This window comes from Brassica napus, chromosome C5 (assembly GCF_020379485.1).
Source record: "Brassica napus cultivar Da-Ae chromosome C5, Da-Ae, whole genome shotgun sequence".
Classification (NCBI taxonomy): Eukaryota; Viridiplantae; Streptophyta; class Magnoliopsida; order Brassicales; family Brassicaceae; genus Brassica; species Brassica napus.
Genome location: NC_063448.1, coordinates 19,173,051 through 19,196,165, shown reverse-complemented (window position 1 = coordinate 19,196,165; position 23,115 = coordinate 19,173,051). Strand labels below are relative to the sequence as shown.

At 35.2% G+C, this 23,115-nt stretch overlaps 1 protein-coding gene, 2 non-coding genes and 2 pseudogenes across 3 annotated transcripts; 4 read left to right on the top strand and 1 right to left on the bottom strand.

Moving 5' to 3' along the window:
- Positions 1-2,773: 2,773 nt before the first annotated feature.
- On the top strand, positions 2,774-4,913 carry LOC106416779 (annotated as a pseudogene).
- A 3,472-nt stretch (positions 4,914-8,385) lies between these two features.
- On the bottom strand, positions 8,386-9,438 carry LOC106417314. The gene is made up of 2 exons (XM_013858138.1): positions 9,172-9,438; positions 8,386-9,033 (listed from the first exon to the last, which is right to left on the bottom strand). The coding sequence occupies exons 1-2, from the start codon at positions 9,436-9,438 to the stop codon at positions 8,386-8,388; spliced, it is 915 nt and encodes a 304-aa protein (XP_013713592.1).
- Positions 9,439-9,917: 479 nt separating this feature from the next.
- Positions 9,918-10,024, top strand: LOC125588111. Its single transcript, XR_007324505.1, has one exon. It is a non-coding gene; the product is annotated as a small nucleolar RNA R71 (small nucleolar RNA).
- A 345-nt stretch (positions 10,025-10,369) lies between these two features.
- On the top strand, positions 10,370-10,476 carry LOC125588114. The gene has a single exon (XR_007324508.1). It is a non-coding gene; the product is annotated as a small nucleolar RNA R71 (small nucleolar RNA).
- Positions 10,477-14,307: 3,831 nt separating this feature from the next.
- On the top strand, positions 14,308-18,552 carry LOC106417315 (annotated as a pseudogene).
- Positions 18,553-23,115: the final 4,563 nt, after the last annotated feature.

Genomic DNA, 23,115 nt, shown 5'->3' with positions numbered 1-23,115 from the left:
AAGACAGAATCAGAAGATAGATGTTGGTGGGAGGTTAATCAAGGGAATACTTCAGAGAAGTGAGACGGCCTAGCCAGACTTCATCTTTTGTACAGCCTGAGCAAAGAATGGAACCCACAAAACACGAGAGAAGAAAAAACAAAACACAAAATTAACATATTCAGATCTTCTCTCTTGCATGTCTAACATCTGGCGCTGACGAAACTCAACACCCACGGCAGACGAAGCTGATGCAAGTAAACCTCTCATCAATCATGCTTAAAATCAATCTACGTTTTTCAATCTCACAAACTAAGAAACAACTTTACCTAGATGAATCGGAAAATTAGTGCCCACATTCCCGACATAGAGAAAAAAATGAGTTGAAGTCCTAACAGTTTTCTCAGTATTAGACTAAACCACAGTTTCAAGGCCCAGTTATTTTGAAACCGTAACATTTTAAATCCAAATTTATTATCTTTTTCCATGCACTATTTGATTTATATACAAACAACTACCTAAGTAAACACTAACAAGTTCCATCACCCTCAACTTTGAACATATAAGATATAAAAATATCAACATATGACTCCGTCGTTCATTCTTATATCAAACTCATCAACCTATGTAATATCCAAAGTCCCATCAATCACATTATAGACAAAAAAACAAACAAACAATAAAATCCCGTAAACAAAACTATACAATGCACCTATAATGTAGCCGACCCCGCGCTTGCGCGGGGACTATGCACCTAGTGATTCCAAAACTTCACTACTCAAAAGATGATCTGGATTCTATAGGAGTCGATTTAAACCCGATCCTAAGACCCGAGACTTATTCGTTAAGTGTGATTTAATTAATGAAACTAGATCTCAATCAGCGCAACCGCGCAGATTTTTGTTTTCATTTATTTTTATATAAACATTTTATTTCAATTCTAAATTGATATATATTATAATATATATGTGTATAATATATATGTGTCTATCAATTTTTAAAACATAATAAGTTTACAATATATTTTTTTCATTGAATAGATTGTTTCAAACTTTCACATGTATTTGTATCTTCTTCTATATATATATTTTCGGATTATTATTTCATTATTAATATCGTAACTATATATATAAAGATTAGTAAAATATTGTTTTATTTTCATATTCAAAGATAGTGTAACATTTCAAAAATTTAGAAAGTTTTTAAAAAATTAAACTTTTTATTCATAGACTTATATTATCGAGTAAATAATTAAACATTTAGTTTTTGTTTAGTTTTTAAAATAAACTATATAGTTTTAAATTTGTTTTCGTTGGTTTAAGGTAGTAACGATTAATTAGTTATTTAAAAAAATCTTTATAATTTTAAAATTTAACATCAACAAATATTTAAATAATTAACATGTGGAGATATAGTATTACAACATTAAATTATATCTATTTAATTTATACTATCTATAAATCCAATGGAATCTATTGTTTAAATCCAATTATTGATAACCCAATAAAAATTTCTGTTAGGCCCAAAATTTAAATGATAAGATTAGAAATTAAATGTAACATGATTTTCTACGAATAAGTCTATTAAGTCCATTTTTTTAAAAAATCACACATGAATCAAGGTTGTGACTTCCTTTTTAATATATAAGATGCAAGCTCCACTAGGGGTGGGTACTTTACCCGATATCCGAAGCCGCATCCGAACCCGATCCGAAAAACCCGAACCGAAATCCGAATCGAAGTAGCAAAATATCCGAACGGGTATTGAATTAGAAGAGATAGGTTATCCGACCCGAACGGGTAATATTCGAACCCGAATAGATATCCGAAGATAACCGAACATATGTATAATTAACCATATATTTCTAGTTTACATCTCTCATTTTATATAAAATATTTATATTGATACTACACATACTTTAAGTTCATATGATATACATAGAATTACGGAGAAAATGATTTGCTACTCACTTAAAATGTATGTCAAAATTTTTATTTCAAGAATTAATAAAAAGTTACATCCAAAATTTAAAAACAATAACCAAATTAATGTCTTTTTAGTTTCAAAATGTTACGTCCAAATCTATTAACCATTCAATCAATTAAAAATAAAAAATTAGTTAAATGAAAGTTATATTTTTAAATACAAGAAATTTGAGAAATAAAAAATGTATTTTTTTTTCAAAATATAAATATCCGAACCCGATCCAAAATAACCGAACCCGACCCGAAGTACAGAAATATCCGAACGGATTCTATACCTCTATACCGAAATATCTGAAATATCCGATCCGAACCCGAACGGATACCCGAACGCCCACCCCTAATCCGACCCAAATGGGTAATATCCGAACCCAAACGGATAATATCCGAACTCGAATGGATATCCGAAGATTGAATGGTTAATAGATTTGGACGTAACATTTTGAAACTAAAAAGACATTAATTTAGTTATTGTTTTTAATTTTGGATGTAACTTTTTTTTAATTTTTAAAATAAAAAATTTGACATACTTTTTAAGTGAGTAACAAATTATTTTCTTAGTAATTCTGCGTATATGACATGAAATTAAAGTATCTGTAGTATGATTTGTTCCACGCCTCCCCGCGTTCAAAAAGTACGTGACATTTATGGAAATTTTTAATTCTAACAAAAATACGTGATTTGATCTAAATTTCCGTTAAAAGAAGATATTTAAACAGTACAATAAGAAAGATTAGATATATTTTTTTAGTCATAGATAGGATTCAATGTCACCAACAGTAGTACCTCGACGTAAAGCCTCACTGTCTAATAATGGCAAATCCCATCAGAACACCGTTAGATCTGATCATATGAACATCTCTCTATCTGAATCCATACACCGGAACACAGAGGAGTACTGTCTAATAATGGCAATCCCTACAGCGTTTACTTTTCTTCTTGTCTTCTTCAGTCCATTTTGCAGATAAGTCTGACAAAATCCCTTGGAAAATGAAAAACGTGAGAAATGGAGCTGTCACGTTCTCCATCTGATCAGCGTTCCCTTCCCACCGGCCAATAAAGTTTCCAACTTTCTTTTTTAAATTCCAGATTTTAAGCAGAGGGTTTCCATTCCAAAGTAAGAGGATCCATGAATAGCTCCGAGAGAGCTCCGTGCGATTTCTGCGGCGAGCGAACGGCGGTTCTGTTCTGTCGAGCCGACGCTGCGAAGCTATGTTTACCATGTGACCACCACGTTCTCAAGGCGAATCTCCTCTCTAGGAAGCACGTGCGGCAGCGAGCCGGTCTCCGTGCGGTGCTTCACCGACGGCCTCGTATTGTGTCTGGAATGCGGTTGGGATGTGCACGGAAGCTGTTCCCATGTCCGCTCCGCCGTTGAAGGATTCTCCGGTTGTCCGTCGGCGTTGGAGCTTGCCGCTTTATTGGGAGTTGATCTGGAAGGGAGGAAAGAAGAGAAGGAAGTGCCTACAATGATGATGACGATGGAGAGTTTTGGGATGGAGTTAGATTCATGGGTTTCTGGATCTAACGTGTTACAGATAGTACCTGTAACCAGTGATACGACGACGTTTAAGAAGCGTAGCTCTAGCTGTGGGAGGTATAAGCAGGTGTTGTGCAAACAGCTTGAGGAAATGCTCAAGGGTGAAGACAATGATGGTGACGGAGGAGGAGGAGAAGCAAAGGAGGGGATTATGGTTCCGGTGATGCCTGAGAGATTGGGATGGGCAAGAGATGCATATGAATCAGAGGTTATACACCAGCCTCCAACGACGTCGTTTTCATCTTTAATGTGGAATGCTGCTAATCCTAGTGGTGGCCAGAGTACTCAGGTAAGTTTGTGTAATCTTTTTTCTCTTTTTGATTAGTTTAGGTTTCCCAAGATTACAGTCACTCTGGTTGTTCTATTGTCTTCTCAACCTGTGCGGCCGTGAACTTGCAGATATGGGATTTTAACTTGGAACAGTCGAGAGAACCACAGGACACTATCCGCACGGAAGCTGCTGCATGTGTAACAAAAGATGCTGCATCATTCAAAGTCAACAGTATTGTTAAGCTCTTGAATGATGCTTGTTCCACTAAGGCGAAACGTGTTAAAGAGATTTTCCAGGTAACATTTTAGCTTCACCTCACCTCATTACGTGTTAGGTCAGATTATATACCAATGTCAACATTTTGGCTTTGTAGATATCTATGTGTTAGGCAACTTAACCATACAAACATGTCTAATGCTGATTAGGATTCTTTTGCAGGATGACTACAAGCGATTAGCTTCAGGCCAAGTACCAGCGACATCTGAGAACAACAATAATCTTCCAATTACCTTTGGTTCCAACACCTCCAATGAGTTATGTTTCACAGAAAACACTGGTGGAACTAGTTGTAATAAGGCCACGAGAGTAGTGGCAACAAAGGCTGATCTGGAGCAACTGGCTCAGAACAGAGGCAACGCAATGCAGCGTTACAAGGAAAAGAGGAAAAATAGGAGGTACATGCTCTGCTTTTTAACTTTTTCTCTTTTGACAAAATTTCCAATTTCTAAACTATAAGAATCTACCATATCTTGGATCTTGGTTGCTAACAGATATGACAAGACTATAAGGTATGAATCGAGGAAAGCAAGAGCTGATACAAGGTTGCGTGTCAAAGGCAGGTTTGTGAAAGCTACTGAAGCTCCTTATCCTTAAAGAATTCTCTTCACAATAGGTTTCCTATTAGCTTACACAGTTAGGAGTGTTCTCTTCTACTTTCCCTGCCTCGGGATATGTATATAGCTCGGTCTCGTTTCATGTGGCCACACCCTTTTATTTACCTTGGAAACTCATCTTGTTAAAAGAGGATTGCGTCTTAGGCTTGTAAAAGAAAATGATTTGTTGATTGTTTTCTTGTCAATCCGCACCATTTGAATTCTCACGTGCTATATATCATATGCCTTGTAAGTTTTGGTTGTGACAATCTGTGTTGTGGAATAATTCGTGTTTGAATACTGAATTCTCAATCAAATACTGAATGACATGGATGAGTCTTATGTTGACTCCATGTTTAATTTGATGGGAACTTCTAAAATTGAGTCTGGTCACTCTTGATGACAGGCTAGAACAAGAACATCAGGGAATAATATTGTTTGCCTTATTGCTAATCTCGTGCAGTTCACGCAAAGTGACTTGTTTCATACAATTAAATCAAATTAACATATCCTAAAAAGGAAAAAGCAATTTTTTCCCACGCACATCACGTCTCAAATTAAGATATCCTAAAAAGGAAAGAAAAAAAGAGGCGGCACAAAATCCACCACGTACTGACCACTTACATAAACCCTAGCAGGTCAAAGTAATTTCGCCTTGTGCAACTTAACCATGATGATAATTCTTCTACAAGGAGAAGTGCACCGTCTTTGGGAAGACGAGTGTAAGAAGAAAGAAAAGTTGGAGGATGATGAATATCGAAATGTTATTAGTTCTTTGTTTAAGCTGGACGATGTAGAAGGAGCCGAGAAGGTATATGGAGAGTGGAAACCGGATGGACCGAAGCTGGACTTGAGCATACCTGGTTTGCTGATTTCTCGGTTTTGTGCAGAAAGAAACGAATTGAAAGTTGGGGAGTTGATGAGTTCGATTGGAAAGAAGAGAAATGGGATGCACTTAAGGATGGTGAGGGCTTTATAGTCAGGGTCGTGGAATATGTTGCTATTGGTGTGCTCATCTTATGTGCCGTGCTCGGACGATATCTAGCAAAATTATGGCCGTGGATTTTATTGTTTTGGTCCATGGGTTACTAAATTTCCCACAAGATGATTATATGCTTTGTTTGTCGTGTTATCTTTGCTGACCTTTCAGTATTCTCCATTATAAATTATATTAACATAAAATTTTATACGTAACTGAGTTGCTCATTAGAATTTGATCAATGTAACAAAATTCTTTTTCTTTTTTTCTGTTCAACAACAAGGTGGTTCTTAAATCCAAAATTTACAAGGAAAATTTTAGAAATATAAGTTGTATAATGCGGATTATAAGTTGAAATAACCAAGGCGATACGTGGATAAAATTTATTTATGGTAAATATGTTATAAACATAAAACGAATTATTTTTTTTTTGAACTTTAAAACGAATTATTTTATCAGAACTAATCTTTGAATCTCTAGCTTCTGGTTCGAATAAAGTGATGTTGATTGTCGATATTGATTTTGAGATAGTGTATCACTCGAGCTGTTTGTTTGTATTAAGCAGGAAAATATTTAAAGGTGATGGGAAGCACAAGTGCAAAGGTAAAATGAGAAATATACAAAAGAATAGTCTGTGTTTCAAAATAAAAAATGCAAAAGAGCAGTCTATCTTGTTTAGAACAGCTCTAATGGGGATATCCATAAAAGAGTATATCATCTATATTTTATTCATGTGTAAAAATGATCCATATTTTAGAAAATTATTGTTTCTAAAAATATATATTTTACATTGAAATGCATATAGTAATAATAGATTGCAAATTTCGAAAATATTAACTGGGTTTATTAAATTTTGATTGGCTAATAATTGTAAAAAATAACTAATCGCAAAAATAATGTATTTATAATCAAAATTAAAAATCTCTTTCACCTAAGGTTTTTTATTAGCTAACAAAGTTAAAGTTTATAACTTTTTCTTCTTTGTCCCCTCCCTCAGGAAGTGTATATAGACCAGTCTCGTTTCATGTGACCACACTTATCTTTTTGTTGGCCTATTGGCTGCCCCATTTTCTTTTTTTGAATAAAATATTAAATTGGATTCAAAAGAAAAATGTAATTTTTTACAGCAAAAGCCATTTTAGCTTATTAATTTGCAAACATTAAAAAAATTCCAAATGATCACATTTGTACGGCTTCAATCCAGAGTTGGAAAGCACGCACGATCAAGTCTCCTGTCTTGTGCTCTAATGGATGACACAATTTTAGTGTATTAAGTTTTGGCGCCATTGCGATGTAGACCACCTTTTTACCTTTATTTTTCGGTTATATATATAGTTTAAGACCACTAACTTGCTCTATCCTTTTTGTTGCAACTAATGTTACAGGTGCATGACCAGTATACATACTTGGAGAAACGCACAAGAAGAATTAGTTACGCTTACCAACCAGGAGCTAGCAAGGTTAGAAAGACAGAACAGACAACAGCCAAGGCCAACCGACACCACTATGGGTGATCACGGCCATCAGAATGATCTCGCTGCCGCAATGAAATTGATGCAACAGATGCAGCAGACCATCCAAGCGCAGCAGCAGCAGGAACAGCCGACGCAGACTGTTCTGATTCTGCAACCATTCTGGTTCTACACCCCTGCTCCTGCGTAGTTCATTGGTTATGGAGCGGTTGCTCCCTTAATCTGCTTGTTCTCCTTTCTGACTGAATTTCTGCAGCAGTAACGAGTAAGAGTCTGCGTTGATCATTTCCTCTCCGACCTTTTTGCACATATCTGCACATATGACATTGAAAAACAAATGCATGAAGGTGGAATAGAGGCTAAAGTGCAGGGTGGGAACTAGCTAAAGATGAGCTTGCCAATCAGGATCAACAAGATGGATAACAAGGATAAGAAGGCCTGAGTGTGTTCTCGTTTCCCTGATCTAATGCTCATAACAAGAAGAATTTCAGTCAAGATTAGGTTCAAGTTAGGTGGAGTTAAGTCTACCCAGTGTAACCTGATCTGCTGAGAACTTCTGGAGAATCAAGTGAGATATGTCAGGGTGTTCCAAGTCCACATGTGTGTCTTTCGCCACTGTTAAGGTCACTGAATAAGATAACTAAAGCACGAGGTGGTTAGTGATCAACACGGAATAAAATCCTAATTCCCACAAAGTTTTGACTGACTCAATCCTAAAAACTGACTCAAACTGACCCAAAAGAAAAATAAAAGAAAGAAACAAATTAGTAAACGACGAAACCCTCCCCCAGACTTACTTCACAACATCCATGGTGTGAAAATAAATCAGAGAGAAGGTGAAAACAAGAATAAACATTTTTTTTGTGTGAGATACTTACCTGAGTGGAGCGGGCGCTCCACGAAAATTCTGGATGTTCCATCGCAAGATCTCCGCCTGGAGCAGTCGCTCCTTCAGCAACCCAAAATTTTTAAGTATCTCGGATTTTTCTGCTTTTTGACCTGATACTCAATAAACTAAAATGAAAAACAAGCAAACAAAAACAAAACCAAGTTATATTTACACTTACCAGTAGGTTGCCTCCCACCAAACGCTTGGTTTAAGTCACTAGCTTGACTTGGTGATATGGATCAGTCGGGGTGAGTATGAGGGTTTGTTCCAAAACAAGCTCCATAATCAGACATGTTCAGCTTCAAAACTCTGCTCAACAACTCTTTCTCTTTCAGCTCATGTGTGAAAATTACTCTGACTTTAGAGAAAGGTTTAGAGGTTCCCTTGCACTTTACCTCATACTAAATACACTTCTCATCACACAAGTGAGGTATCGAAGTCATTGTAGGGTCGCCCTTGACCTTTTTCTTATGGACTTTTTCTTTCACCCTTGCATTCCCACTGAGTTTCTTGGTATCAGTGTGAGGATCTCCATCCCAGACTTCTTTGATCTCACTCTTATCACCAATCTTCTTAGGAAATATTTTCAGCTGTTTTCTATTAACCACTGAGATGCAAGAGGCGTATCGGACTTGTGATCTGATTGGGACAGCCTTGTAGAAAACCTCCCTGTTGATGTTGGAGAAGGAGACTCTCTTATTAGGCAAGTCGATGATTGCTCCAACTGTAGCCATAAATGACCTTCCAAAGATCAAAGACATCTCATGATCCTTGCTCATTTCAACAACCTGAAATTCGGTATGGAGTATACAGTCCCCAATTTGGACAGGAAGGTTGCAAATTGTGCCATAAAGGACTGTCATGAAAGAGTTTGCAAAAGCCAGATTCACCAGAGAACGCTCAACATCAACAACGCCCAGCTCGTCTACAATCGCTTTTGAGACAAGGTTCACACTAGACCAAGAGTTACAAAGAGCTTCCTTAAATTCTACTCCAGCAATGGAACATGGAAAAGAAAACTTTCCAGGGTCATCAACCTTAGGTAATACCTTCAGTGATGGTGTCAATTATTCAATAAAGAGAGCCTTAATTTCCTCACGAGTTTCTCTGTAATGTTTGAAGAACATGTGCAATGACCGAATCTCCCATGCATGTTCAAATGAGATCTTTTGAGGAAGCCTCCTCACCATCTTCCTAAACCCATCCAGCTGCTCTGCACTAATGGGATTTATCAAATGTCTAGGTGGAATCGGATAGGAAACCTTATGAACATAGACTCGAACTGGTGGAGTCTCAGCAAGTTCGTCGGGAGCAGTCACTTCAGAGCTAGTAGGATGTTCTGTTCTCTCTTCTGCGCCTGGAGCAGTCTCAGCAGACAGTTGCTCTGGTTCTTTTCCCTCAGCTTTCTCATATCTCAGCTTTGTTGCATTACAGTGCTCAACCCTAGGATTCATCACAGTCTTTCCATCCTAGTGTTGATGTCTGTAGAAACCTGATTCAATGCCTTGCCCTGAATCTGCATACCCTGCAACAGTTGTTGCATCATCATACCCAGACCCTTCAGCTCATCTGGTTGACTATTCTCGGTAGCTGGAACAGCTTGCTGATTACTCTGCGATTGTTGCTGGTTCTGGTTCTGAATCTGCCCAGCCATAGCTTGCTCCATGCTGAAGACGCGCCCTTGGTTGTTTTTTAGTAGCTGATCAACCTTGACTGTCAGCTCATCTATCTTCTGGGTGTCAAAATTGTTCCCTGTCTTGGAGCAATCGCTCTCCTCATTCTTATTGGTTGAGGTAGCATCCATGTTCTCAATCAGCTCAAACGCTCCATCAGTGGTCTGAGTCATGAAGTCTCCATTGTTGGAAGAGTTCATAGCACTTTGAAATTCCAGTCAACTCCATCATAGAAAATTCCCAAGAGGTAGTCATCATCAAATCCATGGTGAGGACATTCTCTGCGATAGTCATTGAAGCGCTCCCATGCGTCGCATAAAGGCTCATCAGTGAGCTGTCTGAAGGAGGTGATCTTGTTCCTCAATGCAGCTGTTCTCGCCTTAGAGTAGAAATGGCTGAGGAACGCTGATCGGACCTGCTCCCATGAAATGAGAGAGCTGGTAGGGAGAGATTTCAACCACCGTGCAACTTTTCCATAAAGAAAGAATGGGAATAACATGCACCTGATGTAGTCTGGTGGAACACCTGATGTAGTCTTCGAGCAATCGCTCTCCTCATTCTTATTGGTTGAGGTAGCATCCATGTTCTCAATCAGCTCAAACGCTCCATCAGTGGTCTGAGTCATGAAGTCTCCATTGTTGGAAGAGTTCATAGCACTTTGAAATTCCAGTCAACTCCATCATAGAAAATTCCCAAGAGGTAGTCATCATCAAATCCATGGTGAGGACATTTTCTGCGATAGTCATTGAAGCGCTCCCATGCATCGCAGAAAGGCTCATCAGTGAGCTGTCTGAAGGAGGTGATCTTGTTCCTCAATGCAGCTGTTCACGCCTTAGAGTAGAAATGGCTGAGGAACGCTGATCGGACCTGCTCCCCTGAAATGAGAGAGCTGGTAGGGAGAGATTTCAACCACCGTGCAACTTTTCCATAAAGAAAGAATGGGAATAACATGCACCTGATGTAGTCTGGTGGAACACCATTCGCGCGAGTGAAACTGCAAACTTTTTCGAAACTCTCAATATGCTCCATTGGAATTTCTGTAGAGAGACCATAGAACACCTCTCTCTGCACTCGGCCGATCAAAGCATGCTTGATCTCGAAGTCCTGACTGGTGCAGTATGGAGGAAGAATGACAGAGCGCATAGTAGAGAAGTTGCGCGGAAGGTTTCTCTCCCCAATCAGAACAGTCTGCGCCGGCTGTTCCTGTTGCTTCTGCGCTTGGATGGTCTGCTGTATTTGTTGCATTTGTTGTTGAATCAGTTGCATTGCGGTAGCGAGATCATCCTGATGGCCGTGATCACCCATAGTGGTGTCGGTTGGCCTTGGTTGTTGTCTGTTCTGTCTTTCTAACCTTGCTAGCTCCTGGTTGGTAAGCGTAACTAATTCTTCTTGTGTGTTTCTCCGAGTATGTTTACTGGTCATGCACCTGGAACATTAGCTGCAACAAAAAGGATAGAGCAAGTTAGTGGTCTTAGATTAAATATATAACCGAAAAATAAAGGTAAAAAACTGGTCCCCGGAAACGGCGCCAAAACTTGATACACTAAAATTGTATCTTAACTACTGCCAGCTAACAGTGTAGATGTAATATTTGTGATTCAATTCCAGGGGACCAGTTTACACTTTATCTTTATGAGATCAATATTAAGATAAAACAATAATGGGGGGTTTTGAGATAAGGGTATCATAACAGAAAATAACAGACTAGTTTAAGGGTTTTCAGATGATTAAAAGAGCTAGGTTCAGGGTGATTCATCAGGATACTTAAGATCATGAGCTACATAACTATTCAGGAAAACAATACGAGCCAATCTAGAACTTGAACAACAAGATTAGATAAACCCACTGTCGTGGTGTCTACCAATTTATCAAGCAATCCTAATACCTAAACTGTCGTTTAGATTAGAGACTAATGACAAACATTAAGCTCAGATTCAATTGGTTCACAATTCGCCTTAACATCAGCTTTCGTTGGCTAAAGACAAATCACCTATCTATGCTTTTTCTAGCAATCTAAAACACTTTTGATGATTAGATTAAACCTAATATCAAATGCTAAATGGCCAGTTTAACACAAGCAGTAAGTATAGCAATAGATAGAGATATCAAAGAATAACAATCCTATTTGTGTCTAGCTCATTGATCCACTGATACCTAACACCCTAAACCTAACAAGCGACTACTCAGACATGAACAGAGAAATCACAGAGATAACATATGAAGAAAACATGTGTAGATAAAATAGAAATAGAGTTCAGGGGGTTCTTCTCTAAATCGAGAAAGATGGCCTTCTCCTTTTACAAAGTATCAAATCACAAATCTCCCAAAGCTCCAATCTGATTTCTTGTGTAAAAAGTAGAGTAGAATGTAAAAAGAAAGAGAAAAAGAAGATATATCAAAGCCGCATGCGGCTGAGAGAGAAAAAAGGGAGATTAGGCAAATCCCGAAATAAGTTGTAGTTTCCTTAAAAATCTTATCCGCTGGAACATGCACTCGGGGTGTTCCGCGCGATCGGGAACAGCCATCAAGACTGTTCTGCGTGAAAGTCACCAAAAGGTACTCTTTTCTGCCCATTTTGTTCCAGCTGGTCCATCTCCCATCCAGTGCAACTCTAAACCTGTAATGACTCGGAAATCACTAGGAAGACTCGATAAAGACTTGAAAACCAATTGAAAAACATATATACAAGATGTCTAAAACATCATATATCAATGGACATAATTCTGTTCTTGACCAGTCTATCAATCATGGCGAAGAGAGTTTCATGAGATCGGGGCCTCTCACCATGTCACCGACAGTTTCTTTCACGCCAAATCATGTAGATTGTGGCTTGGAAAACATAACAAACAAGGAAACTCCTGGTGCGATCGAGGTTTGGTTGCTGTATGAAGAACACGATATCCATCCGCTCATCTGAGTAACCATTACCCATAAGTACATTCACCAGTTTGTACCACAATGACGAGGAATAAGCACAGCCGAAAAATAGATGGTTCCTCGTTTCCAGCTGCTGCATATAGGCCTGGGCGTTCGTTGGCATTCGGATCGGGTTTTTCGGATTTTGGTTCCCTTTTATAACACCTCCTAGGTTCCATTCTAGTAAATTTGCAAGTACGGGTCAGGTTCAGATATAACACATCGGGTTCAGATCGGTTTTGTATCACATCATAGAACCCATAAAATAATCATATATGGTTCGAATCGGTTTTGTATCACATCATAGAACCCATAAAGTAATCATATATCATTCGGATTTGGGTTATATCGGATCGGTTCAGATATAACCGAAATAAAATCTAAAATTTATAAGTAAAACATAAGAAATATATATTTATTTATATAGTTTTAAGTATTTAAGGTAGTTATTTAATTTTTAAATACTTATTGTTAGATAACATATCAAAATAAATATGAAATTGAATATTTGAAGTATATATTCATGTTTCATATAATTATATTGTATATTATTTTGGACATTCGGATCGGTTTCTTCGGATATCTTTTCGTTTTTTTTTGGTTTTTCGGGTTACCCATTCGGGTTCGGTTAATAACACTTTGGGTTCGGTTATGTTTTGTACCACCTTACGAAACCCATTCGGATATTTTTTACATTTCGGATCGGGTACGAATCGGGTTTTTCGATTCGGGTTCGGATTTCGGGTTACAGATATTATGCCCAGGCCTAGCTGATACACAAAACACAGTTCCCATCAATCCCAGCATTCCAGGCTACCATCCTATCTCCCGTGGTGAGCCGATTACGAATAGCTAGCCAAGTACAGAACCTGTGTTTTGGCGTGGAGACTGTATCTCTTTTAGTTCTAATGTGATTCCAAGTTTCTCAAGTAATAAAGTGATCTTTGTAAATGTCTTGTTTCCCTTTCCAAAGAACAACGTCCTCCTCTTCAGAGCGAGATAATGACTGGAGCTGATTCTCAACTTGAATAAGACCCCTAGACCGATGAACTCTTCTTCTTCGTTTTGTCCATCGGTATGAACCGTATCGTGTTGCCTTATCCCCGTATCCATCAAGAAGCCTAAAGGAGACCACTGGTCATACCAGAAAGATGTCCCTTTCCCGTTATGAACTTCAACTTTACAGAATTCCCGAGACAGCCCTCGAACTTTCAAAAAATTTCGCCACATCCAAGAATCTTTTTGATCGTTTTCTTTGACAGACCAAATAGACTCATTCTGTAGGACTGTGGAGTGGATCCATCTGACCCAGAGTGATGTTTTATTTGAGATTAACCTCCAGAAAAGCTTTAGGATGGTAACATTGTTCATCTCTTTTAGTGAACGGAGACCAAGCCCGCCTTCTTCTCTAGGGCGACAAACCTCTTCCCAACACAACTTTGCTTTCCGAAGATTGAGCTCGCTTCCTGACCTTAAGAAAGCCGAACAGATCTTGTCAATTTCTCGTATACACGCCTTCGGTAGACAAAAGGCTGATAACCAGAAACTGGAGATGCTCCATAGAACTGATCCAAGGAGCTCAAGTCTGCCGGCATAAGATAGGTACCGGTTTTTCTAGGATCTTATTCTTTCTTATTGTCTCGATGAGAGGTGGGTAATCAGCACTAGTCATACTTTTAGTAGTGAGCGGTAAACCCAAGTAGCGCACCGGAAGTTGATCTATTGACTGCCCCATTTATGTACCTTGGAAACTTATTTAGTTGAAAAAGGATTGTGTCTTGAACTGTAAAAGAAAGTGATTTGTTGATTGTTCGATTTGATTTCTCACGAGCTATATATCATACCTTGTAAGTTTTGGTTGTGACAATGTATCTTGTGGAATATCTCGAGTCTGGACACTTAGGATGACATGCTAGAACACCAGGGAATGTAGACTCCACATGTTCAACATATGTTTTTTTTTTAAATTTTGATTGATGGGAAGATAAAAATAATTTGAAAAAAAATCTAGGCGTTGAAAGTTGGTCTACGTTCTAGTCCGGTACTTGTTAAAAGATTAATCCAAACTAGATTTTGATCCGCGCTTTGAAGATACATAATATTTTATGATGAAAATTTTTACTAATAATTTAACAAACATTTTATTAATTTGTAAGAGTTTTGTGTATTTAAAATATTTATGCATTTTAAAATCAGTCTTTTTTAAAAAAAAAAATTGAACTAGAACTCGCGGTCAAACCGGTTAATCCAGTGATCCGATAATTTGATTAGATTTTTAAAAATATCCATATTTAGAAAATCACTAAAACCCGACACTAACCGATTGAACCGATGGATAACCGATATATAATCCAATTTGATTTAAATTGTTATAGTTTCATAATTTGTTACCTTTTAATCCAAATTTTAAAGTTCATTGTTTTGCAATTTTATGAAATTATGATATTTCTACAAAATTTTGATAGAGAAAATGATAGATATAAAATAATTAAGAACTATAAATATATCTTGATCATATCACTCTTTTTATATAGCTTAATTAATTTTATTATAATTGTTTTGTGTAATTTATCTTGTTAATAATTTGCTTTATATTATAATTGGTTTAAATTTGTTGTTAATAATTAGTGTTAAACATTTTTCTTTAGATAACATATATTTTGAACATTTTTCATAGTTATTTTTGTTATTATATTTATTGTACAATGTATAATGCTATATATATATATATATATATATATATATATATATATTATGTAATGGCTGTTTTTGAATTATTATGTTGCTTAAATAAATGATATAACCATTATTTAGGAAATATATATACAATAATCCGTTAATTTAATTAATTTATTATTGATTGAAATGTTTTTTTTTTGTATTATTGAAACCTGTAAAAATAAGTTATATTTATTTTCGTTGTGTTATATCTTCCACTGTTACACGTTGGATGATTATCAGTCTTAATAATTTTGATTAATTAAAAAAAAATATATATTTGGTGAAAACTAATAGATCTAGATATAGTTCATGCCGTATTTGTAGGAATTTATGCTTGTGATGGACGTTGGTGTTGTCTTTAATTATGTAGTGAATGTTTGCCTTATTGCTAATCCAGTGCAGCTTTATGATAGTTTGTCTTATTGCTAATCAGTGCAGTAGCCTGCAAGCAAAGTGACTTGTACAAAATTCCATCATATAGTACAATTAATTGATAAAATTAATATCCTCCTATAAAAAGAAGAGGCTGAACATATGACCCCACAACATAAACCCTAGCAAGTGATATCTCCAAGAAATATCGCCTTCTAGCTTAACCATGATGAGAATTCTTGCGCAACACGCAAAGCATTACAGGATTCGCACTTTCCGAACCCTATCGTCTTGGGCGAATCAAACATTGCAGCATCGTCTAACAGAGGCTCTTGATCAGAATGCAAAAATCATTCCGGTGCTACAACAGTGGCGGTAACAGGGTAATCAAATCGACCCTTCTCACGTGAGAGTCATCATCAAAAAGCTTCGTGATTCCGACCAATCTCTCCAAGCCCTCCAGGTTCCATTCTTTATCCTTGTTAGGTTTCCTAAGCTTCCAACTTAAATCAATTCGTAATAAGTGGATTTAGCCAAGTCCCCTTATATATTACTTAGTCCAATTTTAGTTTTCCATTGTGTGATCTTTTCTCCAACAATCCTCTTGACCTTATATATTACATTAATTGATTTGTTATGGTGATGTTATTTAGGTGTCAGAGTGGATGAGTAAAGAGAAGATCTGCAGCCTAACTCCAGAAGACTTTGCAGCTCGGTTTTGTCTGATAGATAATGTTGTTGGGTTAGAAGAAGCAGAGACGTTCTTCGAAAGTATCCCGAACAGCGCAAGAGACGAGTCTGTATACACTAGTCTCTTGTCCTCCTACACAAGATCTGACAAGACGATGTCTAAAGCCGAAGCCACGTTCAAGACAATGAGAGAGTTAGGTCTTCTCACAAGTCCTTCCCCTTACAATGCAATGATCTCTCTTTACAGTGCCCTAAAAAATCGAGATAAAGTCGATGAGCTTTTGCGTGAGATGCAAGGTAAAGTCATGGCTCCCGACACCGTCACTGTGAATCACGTGTTGAAACTATATGCGGCTGTGACTGACGTGACGGCCATGGAGAAGTTATTAACAGCATGGAAAGCCAATTTTGGGAACTGGCGCGCTCTTGAGTGGCTCACGACTCTTGACATAGCAAAGGCTTGCCTCAAAGACGGCTCAACCCAAAAGGCGATACACATGCTGACTTTAACCGAGAAACTGGTTGACCCCGAGTCGTTGAAACAAGCTCACGAGCTTATGAACATATATGGTGAAGCTGGAAAGATAGAAGAGGTTCTACGTATATGGAATCTTTACATGAGGAGCACAGAACAGTGTGATAACAATGACTATCTAAAAGTGATCCGTTTGCTCTTAAAGCTAGATGACATTTTTGGTGCTGAAGAGATATACAAAGTGTGGGAATCTTTGCCTCTTGAGTTTGATATCCGGATCCCAACTACGCTGGCCTCTGGTTACAGAAAGAGAGGAATGGTAGATGAAGCTGACAAGCTTATGAACAGTAGAATAATAAAGTACAGAAGAATGAATAAACCGATCAATCCACTTTTGGACCAATGGGGGAGTAGAATGAGAATGTCTGAACTCAATGCCTCATCGAGAATCTTCATGATTCTAATCAGTTTTCTAAAGCACTTCAGGTTTGTTTGATTTACAGATTTACCCTTCTACATATAATTTTCTTTGAACTTGTGAAATTGACTAGATTGGTTATCACCGAGTGGATAATATTTCAATCCTTTTGTATAAATTTTTAATATTTAAATAATATTAAGCATAGACAATTTGACATGACTTTTAATAAATAGCATAATCTCTTATGAGAAAATTTCACACTTTATTTTATATGTGTATATAAATATATATTATTATTTTTTTTTTTGGTGAGAAACTCATTGACAAACTCATGTTCTAAGGTTTCTTTCAAATGTTAGGTTTCAGAGTGGATGGATGAAAAAAGGGCTTGTAGTTTTTATCCAGAAGATTATGCAGCTCGGCTTCATATGGTTGAAGTTGTGTTAGTCTACTCAACTCTCTTAAGCTCTTACACAAAATCTGACAAGCATTTAGGTAAGGCCAAGGAAACGTTTGAGAAGATGAGAGAGCTAGGTTTTCTCATGAAACCTTCACCATTCAACTCGACGCTCTCTTTCCACACTCAAGAAAACATGGTCGAGGAGCTTCTTCGTGAGATGGAAGAGAACAACGTGGCTCCCGATAGTCTCATGGTGAACAAAGTCTTGAGGATATATGCGGCTGAGTCAAACGTAGAAGCTATGGAAACGTTTATGAAAATGTGGAGTGGAGAAGAAGGGATCAAACTAAAAAAAGAGACCATGGTTGCAGTTGCAAAGGCTTACGCTAAAGCCGGATCAACAAAGAAAGCTATAGAGATGTATGGTGGTGTCTCAGGGAGTAAAAGAGAAGTGTACCGTCTTTGGAACGAGTGTAAGAAGAATGAGAAGTTGGAGAACGATGGGTATAAAACTGTTATTGGTTCTTTGCTGAAGCTGGACGACGTAGAAGGAGCTGAGAAGGTATATGGAGAGTGGAAACCGGTTGGACCGAAGCTGGACTTGAGCATACCTGGTTTGCTGATTTCTCGGTTTTGTGCAGAAGGAAACGAATTGAAAGTTGGGGAGTTGATAAGTTCGATTGGAAAGAAGAGAAATGGGATGCACTTAAGGATGGAGATGGCTTTTATAGCCAGGGTCGTGAAAGGTGTTGCTATTGGTGCGGCCGTCTTTGGTTTCTTTGCCATATTCATAAAATGGCCTAACTTTTTTTTCTTGTTTGCTAAATTTCGTCTTATTTTGCTAAGAGCGTTACTATTTGGCTAGTCATGAATGAATAATAGGTGGCTACAAAGTAGATTTCTAAGTTAAAAGCAACTTCCATGGCAAAAAGAGAAAAAAAAACATGGAAGAGGTACAGCAGGGATGCACTTAATTAAGGATGGTGAGGGCTTTTTTAGTCAGGGTCGTGACAGGTGTATGGTATGGCCATCTTATGTCTGGTGGTCTTACAATGTATAGCAAAAGTCCCGTGGATTTTTTGGTTTTGACCCATGGTTTACTAAATTTCCCACAAGATGATTATATGCTTTGTTTGTTGTGTGTTATCTTTGCGGACCTTTCAGTATTCTCCATTAAATTAAATTTTATACATGTTGCTTATTTGAATTTGATCAATGTAACAAGGGTTTTTTTAAATCCAAAATTTACAAGGAAATTGAGAAATCCTCTATATATTAATTGAGGAACATTTGAAAAGATGTATTCTCAATTTTGTAATAATTAAAAAAGATCTCTCGCTTATGTGTCAATCAATTAAGTAGTTAATTAGTCATACGTGTTAGCCTCACATTGAAATTGAAAAACATGTTGGTCCAATTCTTATTTCTCACTAGAAACATTTAATACCAACTATATGATATCACATGATATTAACTAAAGCAAGGTGGCTATAAACCTACGGAATTACCTAATGTGATTATGATATATATGGCACCTGGGTATGCCTGTTGTACAAAAGAGAATTAACAAAGAAACTTTTGGTGAAGTGGTTGAGAAAGTCTCATCTAAATTGGCTGGATGGAAGAGGAGATTTTTGAGCTTAGCAGGGAGAATAACTTTAACTAAATCTGTTCTTTCATTAGTTCCGGTACATACTATGAGCTCGATAGCCTTGCCTGTATTGACGTTAAACCAGCTGGACAAGATCGCAAGATCTTTCATTTGGGGTAGCATCGATGGGAAGCGTAAACAACACTTGGTTTCTTGGGAGAAGATTTGTAAACCTAAGAGAGAAGGTGGGCTTGGTATACGTTCAGCTAAGGAGATGAATGTTGCTTTATTTGCTAAACTCGGATGGAGGATGTTGAACACAGAGGATGGCTTATGGGTGAATATCCTGCGCAAGAAGTTTCGGGTGGGAGAGTTGGATGACGTTTCTTGGATGGTACCGCATGGAAGGTGGTCGCCAACTTGGAGAAGCTTGATAATGGGTATTCGAGAAGTTGTTATTACAGGAGCGAGTTGGATCGTGGGAGCTTCTAGAGGGAATCCTGGACTAGCTGTGGCAGGAGGAGCTCTACGAGATGAACATGGGAACTGGAGAGGGGGTTTTGCAGCAAACATCGGTTTCTGTTCAGCTCTATTGGCAGAGCTGTGGGGTGTATACTATGGTCTTTGCATAGCATGGGACAATGGTATTCGGAGGTTGGAAGTAGAGGTGGACTCGGAGAGTGTGGTAGGTTATCTTAAGACAGGGATTCATGATTCTCATCCCCTGTCCTTCCTAACAATTTTATTTTAATAGGTTTTAATATATATATTTACTTCATATCGTTTAAATTTAATTATATATCATATACGATAGATAAGATTGATTGTTTTGATTTATTTATTCTAAAATGATTACGAATAAACAAGAGCGGTCATTTGATTTATATGTGCAAGCCAATTTATTACATAATAGTAACTGATTTCTTAGTTATTTAATATATAATTATTATTTTATTATTTCATAATATGCAGAAAAATATAAAATAAGTATTTATTCTGCACAAGGCGCAGATCTTCACCTAAGTATGTATCTCTTTAATAATTTTGAATCTTAAACATTTTCTAAATCTAAAGCCAAAATAAAAGAAAGAAATGAGAATAAACTCAAAAATAAATATTTATATCGAGCAATAACCAAAACGACACAAAAAAGAGAAAAATATCAAAGATATATAGGATTGACACTTGAACGTAAACTTCTCATAACACTAATTAACTTTTAAATTGCTAAATCATGATATAAAACCGAGCTGATATAGTTTCATAGTAATCAAATAGTAGACATGAGATTTTTCGGCCTAAACGTTAGGTTTTTATGCGATAAATAATTTTTGACCTAAAATATTTTTAAAAATGAGATCAGTTCATTATTAAACAAATTATGTAATTAACAAAAAAAAAGTTTTAAAAAATTATTTAAGAGCCAAATATATTAATTCGATCAATAATATAAATTTTTTTTGATACAATATTTCTTAAATATTTTTCATATAAATTTACCCTGTGCAAGACGCAAGTCTTATCCTATTATAAGTTGTATTATGCAGATTATTAATTGAAATTATCAAGGCGATAGTTGGATACAAAAATTATTTATGGTAAATATGGTATAAACATAAACCAAATTTCTTGTCAGTACTAATCTTTGAATCTCTAGCATCTGTTTTAAATTATTTTTGAAAATAAAAATTTATAATATTATAGATTCAATTATTTTCTTATCAGTATTTTAATATAAATTTTATTTAATTAAACAAAAAATTGATATAAAAATAATTTTGTATATTTTAAATTATATTTAAGAATTTATATTTAAGATTATAATCTTAGATAGATTTTTCTATCTATTTATTTTGGTTAAATATATTAAATCAACTTGTATAAAATTAATAAAAAATAGATATTAAATTGTATAATTATCAAAATTAAAACTAAACAATATTTATAAAATTTGTATATATATAAGAACTAATTATTTTATGATTAAAATTTTATAATTTTTTTAAAAAATTGTAGAATTTGTTTTGAAATTTTAGTAATAAAATTGTATAATTATTAAAAAAATATTTCGAAGTTTATAATGTTATATTTAATATATTTATTTTAATGATGTTTTATGAGCTATTACCATATTCTAATTTTTCCACCAATAATATAAATTAACATTATGCAATGTATGAATTATTATCATATTCTAAAATGTTTACCAAATATATAAATCACATAAAATGTACAATAGAACCTCCATAAATTAATAATGTTGGGACTTTAAACTTTTATTAATTTATAGAGATATTAGTTTACAAAAGTTTCCTTATTTAAATTTCTTATTTTCAGATATATTTATTCTAAGATGAGAAAAATATTTGATTTTAGTGTATATACATTAATTGTTATTTTTGAAATTTTACATTTATATTAATTTTATTATATTATTTGTTGTATATAATATGTATTGCATAGAACTTAAATGTGGTTTTAGATATAATATTACTAAATCTCATCAAAAATATATGAAGTGTTAAGAAAATATAAAAATATTTCTGTTGTGAATATAAAACAAATAATATTAGAATAGGTTCTTATTTATCTAAAATATGTATACATATAAATTATTAATTTATAATTTTATTGGGACAATATATTTTCATAGAATTTTCGAAAAAATTATTATCTTATTATTTTATCGATTTGTGTCAAATTTTGAACTGCCCCGAGTTGGGACCGACAAAAATTATTAATTTATAGAGATTATTATCGAGTATTAATTTATAGAGGTTTTATTGTAATTGTCCATATCATATTTAGCTATAAGTCTTGTCATCAATTTTATTAGCCATGTCATATTTGTTTTGTGAAAGTGATTGTAGAGAAGACATGTGAAAAATCACTTCTCAAATAATGTCCAGGAGATTGCCGATATGGATTTTGAGATAGTGTACAAGCACTCGATCTGTTTGTACTGAGCAAGGGAATATTTATGGGAAATTACCACAATTCATAGTACTATTTTTCATGTTTACACTAACTATTTTGTCTCTCACTTTTAATGAATGGCTAAAGACATTTATACACATAGGATTAACTAATCTATACTTAGGGTTTAGAGTTGAGGGAAGTGTAGAGTTTTTGGAATGTGAAATTTAGGATTCTAATAAATATATAAATAAATAATTTTAAAATATAAAAAACAATTTTAAAATAGTTTCAAACATAATTTTTGATTTTCAAAAAACAAAATTGAAAAAACAATTCAAAAAATTTTAAAAAAATCGAAAAAAAATTCGAAAAATATTAAGAAAATTTATAAAATAGTCCGAATTTGAAAAATTATAATTCAAAAAACATAAAAAAATTATTATTATTTTTCTTTAAATAATTATTTATTATATATATAGATAACAAGGGTATAAGAGTCTTTTGTCAATTAATGAAGAATGTATTTTTTGAAAATGTCCCTTTTGTGATGGTAAAAATGAATAATGGTACCATGAAAGTAGTAAACATGAAATTCTCCCAATATTTAAGAGTGATGGAAAGTACAAGTGTAAAGATAAAAAAATCAGAAATATACAAAAGAGCAGCCTCTCTTTTTTAGAACAGCTCCAATGGAGATTTTTAAACGAATATATCATTTATCTTATATTTATTCTATTTCAAAATGATCCATGCTTTAGAAAAAAATATTGTTTTTAAGAAATACATTTTCAATGCATGTAATAATAATAAGATACAAATTTTGAAAACATTAACTGAGTTTAGTAAATTTTGATTGGCTAACAATTGTGAAAAATATCTAATCGCAAAAGAAAAAACAAATTATTTATAGTCAAATTAAACATCTCTTTCACAGTAAGTTTCTTATAAGCTTA

Bases quoted from the DNA above. Each gene is read 5' to 3' on its own strand.
- LOC106417314 (XM_013858138.1), bottom strand. From the start codon at position 9,438: ATGAATCCTAGGGTTGAGCACTGTAATGCAACAAAGCTGAGATATGAG. The intron at 9,034-9,171 runs GTGAGGAGGCTT...CCATCACTGAAG, and splicing joins TGGATGGGTTTAGGAAGATG to GTATTACCTAAGGTTGATGA.